Source organism: Mesoplodon bidens, assembly GCF_964165515.1.
Source record: "Mesoplodon bidens genome assembly, chromosome: 5".
Taxonomy (NCBI): domain Eukaryota; kingdom Metazoa; phylum Chordata; class Mammalia; order Artiodactyla; family Ziphiidae; genus Mesoplodon; species Mesoplodon bidens.
This window is the reverse complement of record NC_138161.1, coordinates 68,282,587-68,304,582: the sequence shown is the minus strand read 5'-3', so window position 1 is coordinate 68,304,582 and position 21,996 is coordinate 68,282,587. Positions and strand designations below refer to the sequence as shown.

At 37.3% G+C, this 21,996-nt stretch overlaps 2 protein-coding genes and 1 pseudogene across 8 annotated transcripts in view; 2 read left to right on the top strand and 1 right to left on the bottom strand.

The window, feature by feature from the left end:
* Positions 1-20,711, top strand: part of IQCB1 (IQ motif containing B1) — a 47,991-nt gene extending 27,280 nt beyond the window's left edge. For 4 of the 6 annotated variants that reach the window (XM_081235111.1, XM_081235114.1, XM_081235113.1 and 1 more), the window contains exons 8-15: positions 692-870; positions 2,842-2,951; positions 3,561-3,670; positions 7,559-7,701; positions 9,514-9,662; positions 16,914-17,045; positions 18,530-18,686; positions 19,526-20,701. In XM_081235111.1, the coding sequence (XP_081091237.1) occupies positions 692-870; positions 2,842-2,951; positions 3,561-3,670; positions 7,559-7,701; positions 9,514-9,662; positions 16,914-17,045; positions 18,530-18,686; positions 19,526-19,755 (1,210 nt within the window). In that variant the 3' untranslated portion in view covers positions 19,756-20,701. Of the gene's footprint in view, positions 1-691; positions 871-2,841; positions 2,952-3,560; positions 3,671-7,558; positions 7,702-9,513; positions 9,663-16,913; positions 17,046-18,529; positions 18,687-19,525 lie in introns of all 6 variants that reach the window. The other 2 variants (XM_081235112.1, XM_081235116.1) reach the window with 2 other exon arrangements.
* Positions 1-21,996, bottom strand: part of EAF2 (ELL associated factor 2) — a 122,630-nt gene that overhangs the window by 84,517 nt on the left and 16,117 nt on the right. The gene's annotated exons all lie outside the window — the stretch shown is intronic.
* On the top strand, positions 11,585-13,697 carry LOC308617488 (pirin-like; annotated as a pseudogene). Its single transcript has 2 exons — positions 11,585-12,339; positions 13,418-13,697. The product of its transcript is annotated as a pirin-like (transcript).

Here is a 21,996-nt window from a genome sequence, read left to right as displayed (position 1 = left end):
CTCTTTGCATTGTTCTCAGATAATAATCATTGCCATTATTTGCTCTCTATAAGCCAACATCTACTTTTACAGAATTTCAAAATATCCTAATCAGTAGTAAATGGATAATCAAAGGTACACACCCCTAGAAAATCACATACTCCTTGTTGGGGTGAGTAAAAGAACACCCAGTAATCCCTTCTGACTATTTTGACATTTCAGGTAATTTTTCATGACATCAGTAATGCAACATGAGGTTGTTAGTGTAATAAAGGAATACTAAAAGAAAAAGTTCCTTCTATATTAAGTACATGATAATTGAATTCCTATAACATGTTTGTCTTCGTACATCATTAAGCAGTGAACCATGTACTTAATGTCCTGTGATCTTCCTCTTATTATTGCCTTGAAGCTTTTGAACCATCTGTTTACTATTTTGCACATTTATCTGTCCTCCAGTATTTGATTGCAAGTTTCTTTGGCAACTTTGTATTCCTTACTTTACCTAGCATGGTGCCTTACAGTAAGAATTCAATTAATTGATTTAATGTGATGTATTCTTGGAACTAAGCTATCTGCTTAAACTATTGGTTATCTTCATGGATCAGGCCATAGGCATTAAGTTGCTGCACCTTTAATGTTTAATTTTTTGTGATCCTTATGTGTCGTTTAGTAATGGTACATTTTTAATTTTTTTATTTTGTTCTATTAGTGGTGATTTACTCAGAATAGAAGGGAAAACCCTGCATTCAATTTTAGATGAAGTTGTTTTCAAACTTTTATCAACTCCTAGTCCAGTCATAAGAAGTACTGCTACAAGGCTCCTACTGTTGATGGCTGAATCCCATCAGGAAATTTTGATTTTACTGAGACTAAGTGCCTGCTACAAAGGTAGTACATATATTCTTTCTTTTCTTCAAAGTCTCAAAAAGAACATTTTTATTGATGGTTTATGGAAAACAAAATACCTGTGTTTTTAAAAAGTCAATAATTGAAATGCGCAGATAAACTCTGTCACAGCAGATGACAGTTCAGGGAAAAAACCTTTATGTAATCCAGCCATCTTCATGTCTCAACAGATGGCATATGATACCTTATTGACAAGGTTACAATGAATATTTACTCCCTCTCTGACAAAAAGGCTGTGTATTGAATATACCATATAGTGTAGTAAAATAATGACCAAAAAGATCAGTGATCTTACCTAACTTTACTGAGAAAATAGAGCTGTGCTTCAGAGATTGACAGCCCTTTTGATCTTTACATCAATCAATAATTACTCTTCAACTCCTATACTGCCTTTCCTCAAAGACAAACAAAAAATTTTCCTCACTTCCAAAATCAAACATATATGTGAATAAAAAGTCAGAAAACTTGAGAAGGAAAGGACTCAGTGTTTTACCATTACCATATAATAATCTTTCATTTAATTGAGCATTTACTATGTGTCAGATAACTATTCCTCCTACTCTATGTGTATTAAAATATTTAATCTTCATAACAATCCTGTGAGATGTTTACTCTTATCCTCGTTATATAGCAGTGGAAACAGAGGCATGGAAAAAAATGTAGGTGTTTACCCAGAATTACTCAGGTAGTTTTTTTTTTCCAACTGTTAATCAAAGTTATATGTTAGCTTTGTTTTATTTCTTTGCTAGCCAGAGCAATGAATTCATTACAATATATTTTCTTATTCAGTATGGTCAAGAAGTAGGTTTCTAATTGATTACATATACTTACTAATACAGGGTTATATTATATATAAAATTTCAAGAATTAGAATATAATGTGATGCATTTAATACCAAAACTATTACAATGGCCTTTAATCATTCTTGATGATTTGGAAGGCACTTTAGCGACTTATCTTGCATGAGTCATTACTGTGAACATTGTAATTATTTTATGTATTATAGAAATAGGGAGAGAAGTGCCAGTAATAAAACTGTCTAGATGATATTGTGCCAGATACACATTTTTTATTTCTGTAATTAGATTTCTTCTATAGAAATGTGAATGTCCAACAGAGTTCATTCTAAAGGAATTTTATCTTAAGCTGTATCCCTTTCTTTCTCAACAGTAGAGCTTATTCAGTTTCCTCAGGATATTTTACAGTTATTAATACTGCTGAGAACATGAGTCTTGAAGAAAATATAAGACATGGACGGACCCATCTAGTGTCTTCCCCAGTTGTACACTCCAAGGCCATTTTCCCTTGCTGATGTATATTGATATTGCGTACATACATTATAATACATCATTCCTCCATGCCCTGGAAATAGTACTTACTTTGTAACTTATATTACTACTCAATTTTAATTTGGGATGAAAGTGCAGTATTTTAATATTATAGCACTTCTCCTATAATAAATGCTCAGGAACCTATTGATTTACCCCAAATTACTGTATATTTTTATGTAATAATAACTCCATTTAATTAGTAGTAACTAATAACCTGCTTAAGTGCTTCCACAGGATAGGCATTTACTCAGTATGCATTCATTATCCTTTTTTAAATGTTTTTGTTTAAGGTATTTATGTTCCAAAAAAAAAACTGTATGTCTCTACGCTTTGACTTATCGCAGTGATTCCACTTTCCCTTTTTTTTTCAATTAAAGAGGTTGACTAGACAGATTTTGCATCAGATCTCACAAGTAAGCACATAAGAACTCCAGGACAGTGGAAAATCATAAAGACCTCAATCTAGAAGTTTTTGAGAAAAGGAAAAAGAAAAATCGTGTGATTAATCTTGTTATTGTTTTCATTTGTTTCTAAACTACACTTTTTAACCTCAAATTAATTCTGATTAGATAACAAAATCATATTTTATTATTAATAGTTGTGCCTTTGCTTTGCATTTCAGGACTCAGAAGTCTACTAAATAAACAAGAGCCTGGGACAGAGTTTAGTCAAGAACTTAGACAGCTCATTGGTCTTTTAAGCCCTAAGGTCTATCAGGAAGTAGAAGAGCAGGTATTAAATTATAAAAATAATTTGCATGATATTTACTAACATTTCAGTAAACATTTTAGTTTCAAAATATTGGATAGTGGTAGTCTCTTGAATCTTTTATTTGCTCTCTTTCCCCCCTTCCTTTACTTATTTTCCCCTAATATCCAGAGCAGCCATAGTTTGATGGGAGAAGGAGTTGTTTATGGTCTAAATTTTTAACCCCAGAGACTTTTTTTTTTTAAACCTATACAAAGAGTCCCTCATACCCTTGAATCTTTGAATAAATGAAGCCAGTCATAGGAAGTGAAGCAAAGATGTTAAAGCATTAAATAAGCAAAACTATGAAATCCTTGTAATGGGAATGGAAGTGAGATTAATCAGGGAGAATTTGAAGCTAACTAGACTGTATCTTGAATACATTCTAGATAATGCCTAACTGAGCTTCCTTTGTGAGATCGAGTTTAATATTCTTAGGCCTTCCCTGTCCTGGGCCTATGCAGGTGTTGCCTCCTGCTCAGCTTATTAAAGGTAGAGATTAATACTTGCCCAGGCCTGATATTTTAAGAAGTAAACTTCTAAAAAAGACTTTCCTAGAGATGTCTCTAAATTAATTCTGGCCTTTAATTTCAGAAACTGCATCAAGCAGCTTGCTTGATTCAAGCTTATTGGAAGGGTTTCCAGACTAGAAAGAGATTAAAGAAGCTTCCATCTGCTGTGATTACTTTGCAGAGGAGTTTCAGGTAAAAAATTGGTGTGAGAGGAATTATGATCTGAGAGGGCTAGATATATCTTATTAGAGTATAGCTGAGTGAAAACTTAGAGTTTGGAGTGTTTTTTTTTCTTTTTCAATATTCTAATCTGATTCTTTCATTCTTGCTTCATACATTTCTGAGTACCAGCACTTCATTAACCAGATGTACTTTCAAAAGCAAAAGACGTAATATAAGACAGGAATCTGATGTAACAAATACACAATCCTGTTCACTTAATAAGGCTTTTTTGTGGGCCAGGCCTACAGAGGGAGCCAGTAATGGTCAATTATCTCATTAAACCCTTAAAACTAAAAGTTGCCATAATTGTTCATATGTAATTATGGTAAAAATGTGTATGAGTACAAAAAGGTTTAAGTATGTTAACCTGATTTTCCTCAGTAAATATGGCATGGATACATATGGTCATTGAGATATGACATAGTTTGTCATTTGTTGCTATTTCAAGTAGACTAAAAATGAAATACTGAAGACATGGCCCAGTTTTTACATGACTAATCCATCCAGATTCTTAGAGGTGACAAAAAGAACACACACACACACCACACACAAATGAGTTAGCTCTTAGGTCATTGTTGATAAATTAGAGCCATCTCAGAGGTGATTTCATGTAACCTAATTTAAAGCTATTTTTTTTTTTTTTTTTTTTTTTTGCGGTACGCGGGCCTCTCACTGTTGTGGCCTCACCCGTTGCGGAGCACAGGCTCCGGACGCGCAGGCTCAGCGGCCATGGCCCACGGGCCCAGCCGCTCCGCGGCATGTGGGATCCTCCCGGACCGGGGCACGAACCCGCGTCCCCTGCATCGGCAGGCGGACTCTCAACCACTGTACCACCAAGGAAGCCCTAAAGCTATATTTTAGTTCACTAAAGTGTAACTTGCATATTCCAGAAGTCAGTGTTTTTTTTAAGAAAACTGAAACTATTCTTTTAATAACTGCAGCTGTGTTTCTCAGTTACAAATGTGTTTTAAAATAGTGAACTAAAATTTAGCTTTAAGTTAGGCTGCATGAGAAATCACCTCCGAGATGGCTCTACTTTATCATAAATGACCTTAGGAGCTAAGTCATTTGTGTCTGTGTGTTTTCTTTCCATTGCCTCTAAGAATCTGGATGGGTTAGTGGAAGGTATTGAAGCCACTCTGGCTGTGTCCCTAAGTGGACATGCTTTTCATTGATAAAAGTTTCCTTCAGAGAAGACTTAAAAGATAAGTTATTAATATCATTGGGCATGAGTTTTGTTGGTAGCCAAAAAAACATTAATTTTTTAAGCATGCTTCAAGTGCTTAATATATGCCAGAGGCTGTGCTAGGTATTGGGAGAGTTAAACAGACTTGAGTTTGTGCCCCTCCTCAGCAACTTATGGGCTGAATGATCTTGGACAAGTTGCCCCACCTCTCTCGCCTCAAATTTCCCATCTATAAGATGGGGATAATTGTCTATGTACCTCACAAAATTAAAACAATAGAAAGTTTTTTTTAGCATGTTACTGGGCACTTAGAATGTGGTAGGGAGGAAAATGCATATGGCACATTTTTTGCTCTTGAAGATTTACAGATCTAGTTAGGCAGGCAGATCTGTTAAGTAAATCGTACTCATGAGAGGCAAGTATAATCCATTCCAGCATTGCTCAAAGTTTGTCTATCCTACTAGCTATTTCTTTAAAAATATTTAAAAAGTTATTTCTTTGGTTAAATAAATTTGGGAAATGATGAATATTTTGAGAGTCACAGTATATATTCTTCTATTCAAGAGTGAGATGTTCTTGGTATAGCCTTACCTTTGTAGTGAACTCAGAGTAGTTATCCCTTATGGATTCTTCCTGCTACTGTTCTCAGCTATGTATCCTCTTACATTTAAAGGTGCCCCTATGCCATGGATTCAGACCTTTAATGTTTAGTCTTACAGTATTTGCCAAATTTGCCAGTTTACTTTTCTTTGCAATATTAAAATCTTTACTTAAAAGCATCCTAGGATTAAAGATTTTGTCCACTTAGAGGGGTATCTGTGGGATCTAATTAGGATTCCACTATTTTAAAATAGAAATTCCATTGCTTTATGTAACAACACCAGACCAGTTATAAATATATCCATTATAAGACATTAGCCATGAAGCCAAAATTATTTAAATCTCACATTATAATGAGTTTTTAGTTTTTTAATCTCCAGTTTGCTCCAGGCTTCAGCACCTTTCCTCTTCTATTAGTTGCATCAGTTTATGCAAATTTCTTTTACTTCCTTTGTAGCTGGGCTTTCTGCCAAGGTTATTTCTGTCTCTTTGTGGTCAGGTTATTATCTCAGAGTAATTTCCCTCTCCCATGTCTTTTTGGGGGAGGGACTGCCCACCACTCACAGTTATGGACCTAGATTCATCAGAGCTTCAGATTCAACAAGAGGTACTCTTTTATAGTCACACCCTTGCTAAAGCACTTTCTTGGGGGTTCCTTCTTTATTTGATCACTTTTCATGGTCAGAAACTTTGTTTTCTGTTAAGTACCCTTTTCCTCAGCAAGGTTTACTGAAGCAGCTAACAGCTGCCTCACAAGCAGGAAAGCTCACAATTTACCTTCCTCTATCATGGTGCTGATACTTAGGTATTTTAATTTTATTTGTTTGACTTTGTAGGGGAAGAAAACAGTTTTTACCTCTATACATTTTAGGTTCGTTGGTTGGGGCCCTGAAAATTATACTGACAAAAACAAAAACAGATTAACAAGAGAAAAACAGTTTCTTAACATGTGTAGCACACGTCACATGGAAGAAACCTGACATGATGCATAACTCAAAGGGGTGGTTAGAATTTGGGCTTATATAGCTCTCGCCTTCTGAGATGGCCCACACTCTCTGGAGTGTGTTTCTCCCAGGGCTGTTCTCGCCTTTTGAGACAGACCACATTTTGTCTATGGAACATGTATTTCTCTAAATAAATCCACTTCTTACCTTAAAAAAAAAAAAGAATTTGGGCCTATATAGATGTTAACAAAGAATAATTTATAGCAAAGTGACAGGTGAAAAGAAAAGGATTTTAGGCTTCTGAGGGCAGCAAACTGTGGGAAGGTAAATATATTGGGGAACTTACAGAAGATATGGGTTATTTGTGCAGGTCTATCTTAGCATCAGCTTTCCATCTCTATGGCCATAAAACTTCCTTGGGAGGGGAAATTTATGGCAGTCCTCATTTCTCAGCTGTTTTCTGCTTTTACTCAGTTAAGGGATCCTTTGGGAAGGCTTCTTTCTGTGTTTCCTGATTCTCATTTGCCTCCAGCTCAAAACGATCTTTATGCCAGAGTGGCATATTCCACTACCCTTCAACTTCCCCCTTGAAACCGAGCTTAAGGGCATAACTCTACCTCTTCTTTGTTTGCCTTAGGGACAGTGATTGCTTCTTTGAAATTTTTATTTTTTCATAGTTTATAGAATTCCATCCAGTGAATGAACCAGTATTTATTTATATTACTCACTATTGTAGGACATATGGTTTGTTTTCAACTTGTTACTGTTGTTATGCTATGGAGAACATCCTTTAACATAAGTCTTTACATACGTATTGGATTTTTCCTTAAGAAAATTATTAGAAATGGAATTAATTGGTTAACATTTTTAAGGCTTTTGATACATATTTTAAGTATTTCTTCAGAAATATTTTGATGCATTTATCCAAAATATTTCTTCAGAAAGGTTGTAGAGCAGCACATGAAAACTTATTTCATCATACTCTAACTATACTAGGAATTATCTTTGAAATTTTTTTTGCTGTCTGTATTTATATGATTACTAGTGAGATCAAGCCATTTTTCATAAATACTTCTTGAGTGGACATATAATTATGAAAACTGTGTGTACTTAATGTTTCCATCACAGATCTAAACGAACAAAGATGTTACTGAAGCTAAGTAGACAGAAGGAAGAAGAGGACCGCAGATTACAACTGCAACTTCAAAGGCAGAGAGCCATGAGACTTTCCCGAGAATTACGGCTGAGTATGCTTGAAATAGTTCATCCAGGTGTGTGGCAGCATCAATTTCATAAGTGTAATTAAGACTGATTAGGGTACCCTTTTTTTTTTTTTTTTGCGGTACGCAGGCCTCCCACTGTTGTGGCCTCTCCCATTGCGGAGCACAGGCTCCAGACGCGCAGCTCAGCGGCCATGGCTCATGGGCCCAGCCGCTCCGCGGCATGTGGGATCCTCCCGGACCGGCGCACGAACCCGTGTCCCCTGCATCGGCAGGCGGACTCTCAACCACTGCGCCACCAGGGAAGCCTAGGGTATCTTTTAATAAACCAAATTTCCTAGCTACCTGATGATTTATTTTTTTAAATGTGGACCTTTTCCCTGTTTCTCCTTTTTCAGGTAAATCTTATTAAATCTCTTGAGTCAAAAAAAGTATTTTTTTTAATTAAGGCCTATTAGTTGATGATGAGCAATCTCTCCAGTAATTTTTCTTTTCTTTCAGATAAACTAGTGAAACAAAATTTTACGCTTAAAGATATCTGTCTTTGACATAAAGAAAGAACCCCCTTGAACTTAAGTAAAGTGTTAGAATATTGCTACATTCTGCCCTCAGAACTCAGTACAAACCTTGTGACACCTCTTGCCACTTTTGATACACTAAGCTGAATATTAAAGTGTAGTCTGGGAGATCTGAGTCATTTCAAGATTCCTTTTTTGTTCTACTCCTTCCCCCTTCTACTACTCGTTCCCCATATCCTTCACTAGCCTCATATTTCTCTTTCTTTCCCTTAAATACAGATGTTTCCCAGGGTTCCATCCTTACCCCATTATTCTCATGTTGCTCTTCCTGAGGTATCCCATGCATAACTGCAGCTTCAACTACCAACTGAGTGCTTAGCACTCTGGAATCTTGTCTGCATCCTCACCCTCTCTCCTAAGCTCTAGACCAGCCCTGCCCAGTAGAACTTTCTACAAAATGAAATGTTCTATATCTTCACAGTACCAATGGCTAGAGTTAGCTGTTGACTTGAAATGTGGCTAGTGCACTTGAGGATCTAAAATTTTATTTTACTTTCTTTAAATTTATGTAACCATTTGTGGCTAGTGCCTACTACATTGGACAATACAGCCTTGTAGCCAGCTGCCTATTGGTTAGCTTTACTTAGATATCCACAAGCATCATCAAAGCTAGTCATTATCTTTCCTCACTGATTTCCTCTTCCTGTATTCCTCATCTCTCAGGTAATTGCACCAACAGTCTACTCAGTGTCCCATCTATGAGACATCCTAGAATTTTTTCCCTCCCTCCACATCTAGTTCACCACTAAAACCTTTCAATTTTTGGTACTGTCTCTCAAATATATCCCTTTTTATTTTTACCTTCCGCCTTATTCTGTCACTTAGCTACTGTGAACCCTAGACTATATGCTGACCAACTCCCAGAAAGTAAAAAGAAAGTCATCTGTAGAACTAACTGAGTGACTAAAGAGAAATTTAGAACCACGCAGAGTAGGTAACATATATACACAGTGTGCCTTTCCCTTTTGGTAGTACTGAATGACTTTCTATTTACTTGTGATTCTTTTTTCTAAATGTTCTTGCTATTGTATTTTTAGCTCTTTTCTCATTCCTCTGAGACAAAAAAAAAGATATGAGCCTTTTCTAAAGAAGATGCATAATCTGAGAAAGCTTTTGGAGCGCCTTGTTTCTAAAATCTTACAACCATTGTAAAATAATAGAATTGGGAAAATCAATATTGAAAAAAATAAAAGGACTGCAAGATTGTTGGCACTTTCATTGTCCTGATTCTAGAACTTGAGAAAGCATAGAAGTGAGTATGTTGTAATAGTTGTTATCTTTTTAGGTCAGGTGGAAAAACATAATCGGGAAATAGAAGAGAAATCAGCATTGATTATCCAGAAACATTGGAGAGGGTACAGGGAAAGGAAGAATTTTCGCCAACAGAGGCCATCTCTTGTGGAGTATAAAGCAGCTGTCACACTTCAGAGAGCAGTGAGTCTGATTTAGTAAAAAGAGTACTGGATTAGGAGGCAAAGACATGGGTTCAAACCTGACTTTCCTGTTTACCTGCTGTAAAGTCTTGGTCAAGTCACTTAGCTTTTCTGAGCCTTAGTTTCTTAAAATGAGAACATCCTTAGCACTGGCCAAAATGATTTAGACATTCAGTCCTTAGTATTTCCATAGACCCTTGTACATCATTTACCAAAATGCAGTGTTATTTGTTAATTTTTTTCTTTCTTACTTGATCAATGAGAATCTCAAGGGTAAGGAACTAAGTCTTATTTATTGTCAGCTTCCTGCATGTGCTTGACATATGAATGAATGTCTGCCCTATCTTTTTCACTCAGTTGTTATGTGGATCAGATGACCTAATTTATGGGAAAGTATTTTGTCAATTGTAAAGTCCTACGTAGGAGCAGCTTATCATATTAGATGTTTTTTAATGTGCAGATAATACATTAGGTATAATTAGATCATTATAATTCTTGAATTATAGAAGGGTGTTCTTAAATGATGATCTTCCTGGGATTTATCTGGAGCATAGTAATATTTTATTGCCTTGGAAAAGCATAGTACAAGGCTGTCTATTTCACTTAATGACCAGTTTTCCTAATACCTAGTTATTATACATAGTTAACATTCATATTAGGATTTCAGATCATGTAGCATTTAGTTTTATAATCCCTTATTGTTAAACTTTAGGTCAATTTCAGTTTTTCACAGTGATAGATTTTGAACAGTCTCCTTATTGATTTCTCTGATTAAGCTTTTACAAAGATTTCTTTAAACTGCTTAAAAAACAGTAAATACTAGGGAAATAGGAAGAGATGTCTGCCGCCTCCATCTTTCTTAGGCTTTTTGGGGGATTTTAGGCCATGTATGCAACAAACAGTCCTGCACCATCACTGAATCACACCCACATCTGCTGTTTACCCTCTGCTAAGCAATGCCATCTAAGGATTAACCCATGGACCCATGGATATCAGTGCCTTGGGTCCTTTCTAATACCTTTACCTCATGGCTACCACCTTTTTTTTTTTTTTTTTTTTGGCTGGGCTCCGGGGCAGCATGCAGGATCTTAGTTCCCCCACCAGGAATGGAATCTGTGTCCCCTGCAGTGGTGCAGTGGAAGCACGGAGTCTTAATTACATGTGGAGATGCTAATATTTTACATATATTGAGTTATGCTTATGTAACTCAGTACATGCAAAATATTAATTTCACCTGTTTTTACCTTTTTATTCTGCCTCCCAGAAAATTTAAAATTACATATTTGACTCACTTTATATTTCTATTAGCACTGCAGGTGACCTTGGTAACAAAGAAAAGGAAATAATTATCAATTTCACAGAAGGAAGTTGGAATAACATTTCATTGAACTTATCCCTCAGGAGGAACTGGTTATTAGTGTCCTTGGCAGACAAAGGCCAGAACTGTTGTTTACCTTCTGTCCCTCACTTTGGTAAAAGAGAGGCATTGTTTCTCAGATAGATAAAAATCAAGAAAACCTTATGTAAACCTGCTAATTTCAAATTACACATCCTTAGGTAAACAAGTTGGAATTCTCTGTAGTGGTATAGTATTAGAATTAAATTTGAAGAATTAGCTGTCTTTTCCTTTTTAATGTTCCAGGATTTTCTTTTCTTGCTTTTTCATCTCTTAAGCTCAGAAGGGGCCCCCAAGCACGCTGGAGTACTGGGTACCCATGGGGCCAGGTGGGGCTGGTGCCATCAATCAGCTAGCAGGACCCCACCCTCCCCAGCCAGCTTTAGACTCTCAGGGGAGTCTCTGAGGGAGATGGCCAGAGATGCTTAAATGGTCCTCTGCAATTTGGTGCAAGTGGCAAATGACTTTTCTTTCTACAGAGCACTGCAATCTGCTAAGCCTCAGCATGCTCTCATTTTAGCCTTTATATGGCATCCTGCAAGGTTACCCTCTTAGTGCTTAGCTGGGAGCAGTCAGAAGGGGTTGGAGCAGAAGCATTGGCTGACCTTAGTTTAAAAATCTGGATCCATTTTTACTGTTTGATGAATTTAAAGGCGGTAGACCAGGTGGATTTCCTGAACACCCACACTGAGGTTTTAAAACAGTGTATTACCTCCTGGAAGGGGGTTAGCACGGCCAGCGAAGACTTCTGTGGACATGCTGGTCAGTTGAACACAGGAGACCTGCAGTGGATGACCACGGGCTGGGGCATTGTGTGGAGATGCCTTGCTCAGAGGAGTCAGTCCATGGCCTACAGCTGTGGATTAATTTGAGGAGCTCATGGAAGATGGTGGAGCCTTGGTACCAGGAAGTGAAAAGCAGCAAAATCCCTAAACCCGTAAGGATGGTGTTACCATTACTGTCATTTCTGGAGAAGCACTGGGAATCAAGTCTAAGATTTACACTTACACACCAACTCTATATTTGGACTTCAGATTGGACCAAGGAGCAAAGCATTCCCAGCCTATTCCTAAAGGGTGACCAAGCTTCATTTATACCATATCTGGGAACATGCATATTGGACCTGATAACACACAACAAAAGATAGAACCTCATCACACAGCTGTGCTGGGGGAAGGTGACAGTGTCCAGGTGGAGAACAAGGATCCTGAGAGAAGCCACTTTGTCCTAATTCCTGGGGAGCCATTAAGAGAACCAGTTGTTGGGACTCCCCTGGTAGCGAGTGGTTAAGAATCCGCCTGCCAAGGCAGGGCACATGGGTTCGATCCCTGGTCCGGGAAGATCCCACATGCCGTGCAGCAACAAAGCCCTTGCGCCACAACTACTGAGCCTGCGCTGTAGAGCCCGTGAGCCACAACTACTGAAGCCTGCGTGTCTAGAACCTGTGCTTTGCAACAAGAGAAGCCACCACAGTGAGAAGCCTGTGCATCGCAACTAGAGAGAGCCTGTGCACAGCAATGAAGAAGACCCAGCACAGCCAAAAATAAATTAATTAAATAAATAAATTTTAAAAGAGAGAGAGAAACAGTTGTTCAACATGGGAAAGTGTGCTGACCCCTAAAGAATCCAAAATGTGATTCTTTCTTGACTTGAAATTTTTGTAATCTTCTGTTATTGTCAACGAGGTGCTACTAGTTTTCAAAAATGACTTAGACCCCTCATGTAAGGACACAGCCTCATATACTGCAGAGACACCAAAACTATGACAAGATTTGCCAATTTTTTTTTTATCAGATCAGTTCAGTTCTTGACATCAGCCAATGCTATTTAACGGACAACTACAGTAAATCTTTAAAGCTCTCATCACAAGAAAAAAAAATTCTCTAACTATGTTTGGTGACAGATGTTAACTAGACTTTTTGTGACAATCATTTCCCAACATATACAAATATCGAATCATTATGTTGGACACCTGAAACTAATATAATATTGTATGTCAATTATACCTCAATTTAAAAAAATAAAGAAGGTAAAAAGAACTAAAACTACAAAACTGGTCATGATAGAACCAAACCTAAGCATGTTTTTAATAAAGAGATTGCCATTGCTGATGACAGCCTGCAATGGATGAGTGAGATCTAATTGCATATGTTTATCTGAAGTTTGGTCTTTATAATCATACAATCCTAAAAACCTGTTTTAAAGTCCTCGAGGATCTGATGCTGGGAAAATAACCGTTTGCTATTCAGATATGCCTGAGTTTGTTTCAAATTAAGAACTACAGAAATATGCACCATTTTAGTGGTAGAAGAAAATATTCTCGTCACCCAGAACTTTCTGAATGTCTCTTTTTACTCTAGGTTCATTTTTGATGCACACAAATGAAGAGATTTCTCAGGCCATTCTTGATTTCAGAAATGTGAAAAATGGCTTTGAAAGAGCCAAAACCTGGAAATCAAAGACTGGAAACTAGTGACAAGCACAAGGGCAGGTCTGGCTGCCTTCTAGAATTTTCCATCTGTGTCATCCACCAGTTCAGTGCATCCAGTTTCCAAGCTGACTTTGCCAATGCTTCTAAAGGATTCCACACTAAAGTGATAAACATGGTTTTTATAGCAATGTATGTGAGATATTTCCTGGCACAAGCAAATAAACCTAATTGTTCCTTCTTTAAAAAAAAAAAAAGCAGCAGCTCAGAAGGAAGGTGATGTTTGCTGGCATCTGCTCTCTAAAGCCAAAATGATAGCTAATTCTTGCTACTTGATTATAGCAGAACAGTATCAAATATACATATCTATTAAAGACCAACCACAAAAGCACTTACTGAAACAAACCAGTTCAAAAAATAAACATTGGGAGACAAATACAATTTCAGAGAGTCCTAAAATGAAAAAGAATGAGGAAAAGAGACACAGATGTCAAGGTGGACTTTTCTGATCTAAGGGCAAAAATTCCTCTGTTCTGGAAACTTTACTCTGAGTTCCCAGAGTAGCATCATAAGCCTGGCTTCATACTAAAAGCAGGAAGTAGAGGAAAGATAGAAGGAGAAGCAAGGAAGAAAAATCAAGAAAAGGGAAGAATAGAAGAAAAGGAGAAAAATCTCTCAATAGGAGAATGTAAGCGCAGTTGAAGGCTCAAGTACTATAGTAAAAACAGGGGTATTAAGGAAATCTTTATACTGAATGTAAAAACCTCCAAGGCCTTTTTTCTTCTCAGCTCTCAGTGCTGTCAGCCAGGCTTGTATCCTATAAACAGTAGGTTGAAAACATTTTCTTTAGGAAACCTGAACAGCCCAAGGGAATAGTTATACATATACTCACAATGAGGTACTCCAATGAAACAGCCCAGTTCAGTAGCCCTATAAAGAAGTACAGAATAGATAAACCCTACCCATCTGCTCATCATTTCTAAACAGCTTTTTAGTGCCCACTCTTAAATATCAGCTGAAAGTATCACTGGACGTCTGCGGGAAGCTAAGGCCGAAACAAATAGAATAAAACTATTTGGTGGGGCTTCCCTGGTGGCACAGTGGTTGAGAGTCCGCCTGCCGACGCAGGGGATACGGGTTCGTGCCCCAGTCCGGAAAGATCCCACATGCCACAGAGTGGCTAGGCCCGTGAGCCATGGCCGCTGAGCCTGCGTGTCTGGAGCCTGTGCTCCGCAACGGGAGAGGCCACAACAGTGAGAGGCCTGCGTACCACAAAAAAAAAAAAAAACAACTACTTGGTGGAAATAGAGATATTGCAGGGATAAGAAAACTTTTAAAATGTATTATTTTCTCCGAGATCTAAAAGAAAATAATACATGAAACAAAAACCAAGATACTGGATAACAGGGAACAAATGGAATAAAATTTGACAGAAAAAAAAAAAGACATAATAAAAGGGCTAGAAAAAAAGGTTTGGGAAATCTAGAGAGCAGGGCAAAAAGAAAACAGAACCAGTCTAGGAGGTCAAACATTTGAAACAAACAAACAAAAAAAACTGGAGGAGAAGAAATCAAGTAATTTAAGATTTCTCAGAATTGAATATCATGTGGTTTAGATTAAAAAGACTGAATGTCCAATACAATGACAAAAATACACTCACATCTATTTCACATTATTGTGAAATACACTGGGGCGAAAAGTACTCCTCAACAGCATCATTGGAAGTTAAAAGATATTGGAGTAAGGCTGTCAAATGTTTGATGGAAAATGATTTCCAACTAGAATTCTACATCCAACCAAACCATCAATTAAAGGTAAAGATACACTAAAGACATTTTTATGCATCACAAAGTCTCTGAAACAAAGGAATAACCCAAGAAAGGACAACATGGAATCCAGGAAACACAAAGGGAAGATGAAAAGAGTCACCAAGATGATGGGGAATGGGAGATCTCTGGATGACAGCTATGCACCAAGCATAGGGAATAATCTATCCAGATTGGAACAAGTCAGAAAGCTCCAGAATATGTGTATCTAAGAAAATTAATTTGATAGATTGCCTGATGTGTTTTAATGTATGAACAGTTAGGGCAGAAATTGTGATAATCAGTGATAAATATATAGAAAAATAAGCACAGGAAAATAATAGAGTTATTAATTCCAGTGAAAATAAAAGTATGCAAGGAAGAAAAAGTAATCATCACTACATGGTTGAAAAATGAATAGCCTTTATGTAGTCATAATAATGTAAACACTGAACATTAACATTAACTAAAATTATGATTTAATAATATTGGATATTTGGAGATATGGAAAGTATGTGTGAAAGAGAGCTAAGTCCTTACCTTTCATACGAGAAAGTCAATAGATAATACCTATCACTGAAAAAAATCACAAAAATGTAGATGGAGATAAACATCAGAAGAAAAACCTGAAAGAACTAAAGTTGCTGTCTTTGGGGGAGAGGTTTTAAACAATTCTTCTAAAACTGACACTTTAAACAATAGTTATATCAACAAACTTTTTGGGAAGCACCAAATAGTAAAATATTTTAGGTTTTGCAGGTCATACAGTTTCTTGTAACTATTGGACTCTACAGTTGTAGCCCAAAGGAAGCTGTGGACAGTATGTAAACAAATGAGCATGACTCTTGTTTCAATAAACCTTTGTAGACACTGAATTTTGAATTTCACATAATTTTCACGTCATGAATTCTTTTCCTTTTGAACTTTGTAACCATATAAAATGTAAACAATTTTTCAGCTGTTCAAAAACAGGCAGCAGGCTGGATTGACCTGTGGGCCATAATTTGCCAACCCTTGCCTTAAGCAATGTAAACATACAACTTTGATGAAAATAAAAACTACAAAGAAGGGAGAAGAGTGAAAAAAATTTGGGCAGAATAATTTCAAATGTGTCTCCACATCTTGCCTGTTACAAAATTTCTTATCAGGAATTCATTCTGAAGGACGGGAGAAAGCACATTCATTTACCAAGCTTTTTCTTGTGTACCTTCTCTCCTTGATCTTTACAATCCTTTGGCTAAGTACAATTGGGATCCCTGTTTTCTGTAGACATAGAACCTATCCTATAGAGATTGAATGACTTGCCCAAAATCAAACAGTTTTATAAGGGACTAGAATTAAGACTAGAACCCAAAGCTGATTTCCTATTTTTTTCTCTTTATTGCCTTCTGTACAAATAATATATGAATATATCCTTGTAAAATATTAAAACACTACAGAAGAATATAATGATAAAGTTATTGTCCTCTGTCACCCCAGTCACAATCCTATCTTTCTCCCCATACACAAAAGAGTTAACAATTGTTGTCACTATCATATGTTTTTGTAGGAAGGAAATAGTTCTGTTAGGGAAGGAAAAATCACAAATCTTTTTTTTTTTTTTTTTTTTTTTTTTTGTCCCAGACTCTTAAATTCCTAGCAAAGTGCCGTAAGAAAAAGAAACTATTTGCTCCTTGGCAAGGACTCAGAGAACTCACTGATGCACGCAGAGTTGAACTGAAGCAACAAGTGGATGACTATATCAGAAGACATCCAGTATGTAAGCTTTTGTGCCATGGTACCAGTGTTACATTATTGCAGTGGGTGATATTCACCAACAAATAAGTGTCTCAGCTGTATATGTACATTTATTGTTGGCATAAGGTAATGCAGTTGCTTTACCGTAGTCAATGGATTTGGCGTCTTCTTATAATTATGTGGACCATAGAGGTAAAGTCAATAGTAAAGGAGACTTCACTTCAAATTAGTGGTTTTCCATACTGCATCAGCAAGACTTCTTCACATCCTCACCAACATTTATTATTTTCACATCCTAATGAATGTGAAGTGGTATTGTGATTTGGATTTGCATTCTCTAATAATTAGTGATTTTGAACATCTTTTCATATGTTTATTGGCTATTTGTATATCTTTTTTGGAGAAATTTCAATTCAAGTCCCTTGCCCATTTTTTAATCAGGTCGTTTGTTTTTGTGTTGTTGAGTTTTAGGAGTTCTCTGTATATTCTGGATATTAATCCCTTATCAGATGTATGATTTACAAACATTTTCTTCCATTCTGTGGGCTACCTTTTTACTGTTGATAGTGTCCTTTGATACACAAAACTTTTTCATTTTGATGAAGTACAGTTTGTCTGGTTTTTCTTTTGTTGTCTGTGCCTTCAGTGTCATATATAAGAAATCATTGCCAAATCTAATATCATGAAGCTTTTCCTCTATCTTTTCTTCCAAGGGTTTTATAGTTTTAGTCCTTATGTTTAGGTCTTTGAGCTCTGTTTTTTTTTTAATGCACTGTGTGTGCTTGTGATGCATTTTCCTGTTTAAAAAAGAAGTGCTGCTGTAGCCATACTCTAGTACAGCTGTTACTCTGTGGCTGAAAAGTAAGGTGTTAGCTGGAACAGGGCTGTATCCAAGATCCATGAACTGGAATATTTGAGAAAGCTGGGGTGTCAGAAGCTCTATCAGCTTCAATGTTGAGATTATTTCATCCTTGTCCAAACTAATTAGGTAAGTTCCTTTTAAAGTAGCTGACTAGCCAAAAGAATATGGTCCTTTGAATGATTTTGTCCCTTGTTCTGTGAAATTAGAAGCTGTTATAACATTATGGCTTAGATAAGTTTGGGAGTGGGGATAGGACAAGAAGTTAGGTAGTCTTACCAGGTGGGGCTAGAACAAAAGGATTGGTCTTGTTACTCCTCTTCCAGGCCAGTATCTTTACCAAACTATTTGTAATTTTCACTATGATTTCTCAATCTTATCTCTTCTCCCAGAATACCATACTATGTGAGGAAGTGGGGTATAGGAGCATACCAAAAATAATCCGGCCCACCTGCATTTTCATTTAAAGCTGCTTTTAAGAGGCTATTTAATGCTTGCTCAAGAGTACAAGGTAGATATCAACCATAACATTCAATTGATGACAGACAGCTAAGCATTCTAGAACCTCTACTAAGTGGTTAAGTGAAACATACTTTGATAAATGTGTCCTTCATGTGACAGTTTTTTTGTCCTTTGTTCCCAGGGCTCTGAGGTATCAGATGTGATCAGCAGGGAGCTCCATTCCCAAGCACAAGAACGACTGCAACACTACTTCATGGGCAGGGCTCTAGAAGAGAGAGCCCAACAGCACAGGGAGGCACTGATGGCTCGGATCAGCACCAACATTGAACAGTTGATGAGTATGTGCTCATTCCATTTTTGCTTCCTAAAAGGAACAGCCTATGTAAGATTTTGTGACATCTAGATCTTCAGAAGGAAAACACCATTTAGTGGTCTATTGGCCCATCTCCTATCCTCAGAAATTTCTCCTTCTAGATCATATCACCACACAATGATTTCAAATGATGCAGACCCCATAACCTTCTTGACTGCTTCCCTCAGCCTTGTGATCATTGATATGTGTCTACTCAGAAAAGTTATTAATTATAAAATGCTGAGCCCTACTAGCCAGATTCTGTTATATAGTATGAAAAGCTTTTTGAACATATTTTAAAAGTAGATGATGAGAGTGGTTATGGTGGCACTTTAATGATGTGTTTTCACAAAAATTAATTCATCTGCTTCTCACAACCACTGGTGCATTTAATGAGAGATCCCATCCATGAAGCCAGTGTTTCAGATGGCCTCTGAAACACTTTTAGTATTTGTGGAGCAAAAAGGGCCAAGGTCCTCTCTTTAGTGCCATTACTTGCAAATTTTGTGTTCTTGAATGGATAGGTGGCTGGAACTGAGCCTCTCATCTGTAAGGATTCTGCTATTATATTAAAAGTTCCTGCTCTTTTAAATAAACCATCTAAAAAATCTACCTCTTTCTTTTATTCTTTCCCTTTAAACACGGAAGCGTGGGCTACAACTTGTGAATAGTCACATGCCATCTACAGCTGACAATAATAATAGACTCAGAGTTGGAACCTTGTTTTTGCCTGCTATTGCAGAGTTCCAGCTCTGTAGTTTTCAAGTTCCTGTTTGTTTGGTACAGAACTCTTCCACTCACTTTTTTATTTTCTGTTTACTACAGAAGCACCAAGTCTGAAGGAGGCAGAAGGAAAAGAACCTGAGCTCTTCCTAAGCAGATCCAGGCCTGTGGCAGCCAAGGCCAAGCAGGCCCATCTTACCACCCTGAAGCATATACAAGCACCCTGGTGGAAGAAGCTTGGGGAAGATGCAAGAGATGAGATTGATGTCCCAAAGGATGAACTTAGTATAGAATTAGGAACTTTATTCATTGGTGGAACCAAACCCCCTTAAGGGAGTTACCTGGAGGAATGACAAATTATATTTCTAGAGATTATTGGTTCTGCCTCTGACATGCTAGTAGACTAGCGTTATCCTAACTCATGGTTTTCCAGAGGTTCCTCTCCAAACAAGACTTGAAGGCAGTAAGCAGAGTTATCTTCTACCTTGATTTCAGTTCTTTTTCTTTATCCATACTTCCATCCTTGGCCACACATAAAAATTGGTATGGCTTTTATTATGGAACTAAACTCAGCATTGTATTCTATTGCATATATGAAATGTGATATTTCTATTTTTGTTTCTGCTGTTTTCCAACTAAAGGTGTTTTCTAAATAAATATTTTCAACAATTGTTCTGAAAAACTTGTCAGGGTTACTTCAGCTTTTCACATTTATTGATTTTTCTATTAATATAGGACATGTGCTCTTGGCATTTATTACAGTGAGGAAAAGAAGTGGTCATTTGAAAGACATTTGACTATTTTCTACCAAACAGTGTTTGAACTCAATTTCTGTCTTGTTATTTCTAAAAGGAACTACATTAAAAAGTCCTCCTAGGATTCAGTGCAAGAAAAATTTCTCCTGATAAAATTGCATTCTTTCTATTAAACTAAGAGAACTGTATAACCCAGTATTTGCATTTTGATTTGTCTCTTAGGAATCTCAGAGCTAAAACAATGCTTACTTTCTGTTATGATTCTCAATACCTACATGATTATTTGGTTCCAATCTAATAATTTCTGATTTTCCTGTTTATCTTTAACTGTGTTTTAATACCAGAAGCCACCTCTATTTGTGTTTGTGATAATATGGAATTTAAGTTAAAATCAATTAAATCATTGACTGCATATCATAAGGAACCTGGAGTGTGCTTTTTCTATAAATGAGTAGGAAAACCAGTATTTCTGGATGGGAAGACCAAATACTATAATGTTGTTCATCCCACCAAAGTTAGTTTAGTAAAATTCTACTCAAGATTCTAATGTAATTTTTATTCATAATTGAAAATGAATAAAATTCATTTGTAAGAATAAGCAGATGAGAGTTCTGATTTCACTTAGAATGTAAAAAGCTCCATCAGAGTGTTTCTTGCATCTTAACAAAAAAAAATGCCAGGTAATCTATAAAAATCATTTTTCTTGAGCCTATCAGATAGTTGAGGCCTCAAGATAACCAAGTAAATTGATGGGACTCAGTATCTGTGAAATAAACCATTTCATCTTTTTTTTTTTTTTGGCTGCATTGGGTCTTCATTGCTTCACGTGGGCTTTCTCTAGTTGCAGTGAGCGGGGGCTACTGTTCGTTGCGGTGCATGGGCTTCTCATTTCGGTGGCTTCTCTTGTTGTGGAGCATGGGCTCTAGGAGCGCAGGCTTCAATAGTTGTGGCATGCGGGCTCAGCAGCTATGGCGCACGGGCTTTGTTGCTCCACCATATGTGGGATCTTCCAGGACCAGGGCTCGAACCCATGTCCCCTTCATTGGCAGGCGGATTCTTAACCACTGCACCACCAGGGAAGTCCCCCATTTCATCTTTAGTAGAGCACAAGAGACAAAGGTGGCTGGATAGGAAGAAATCAACTAAAATGTTAACAAATTCTTAGGAGTCCTAGGTAGTGCAGTGGATAAGGCTGTGCTTCCAGTGCAGGGGGCCCGGGTTCGATCCCTGGTCAGGGAACTTTATCCCACATGCATGCCGCAACTAAGAGCTTGCGTGCCACAACTAAGGAGCCCATGTGCTGCAACTAAGGAGCTGGCTAGCCACAACTAAGGAGCCCGCCTGCCGCAACTAAGACCTGGTGCAACCAAATAAATAATGTTTTAAAAGCAAAACAAAAATTCTTAAAGGCCAAGTGTGGGTAGCATGTCAGTTTAGAATATCTAGGAACTTCCAAAGGAGAAGTTAGACCTCTACCAAACACAAACAAGAAAGTTTGGGAGCAGGGCAGGAGACCTGAAGAGATGCCTTTAGTGGCACAGGCAAACATGAAGTGATAGGCTGCTATTGGGTGACATGCCCAAAGACTCATTTGCTTTCCCAAACCCTTCTCTTAAAAGTCTTAAGCTGCTAGAGCAGGGGCAGCAAGCCCTCTTACCTCCAAGGCTCAGAGAAAATTCCACTGTGCTTAAGGACGGAACAGAAACAAAACCTAGCTGTCTGTGTGTGTGTGGTGGGGGGGGGTAGCGAACAGTCTAGCCCCAGATACAAGTAGAGATCCAGTGTTGCTGTGGGTGGGATAGAAATAAAAACCCTCCT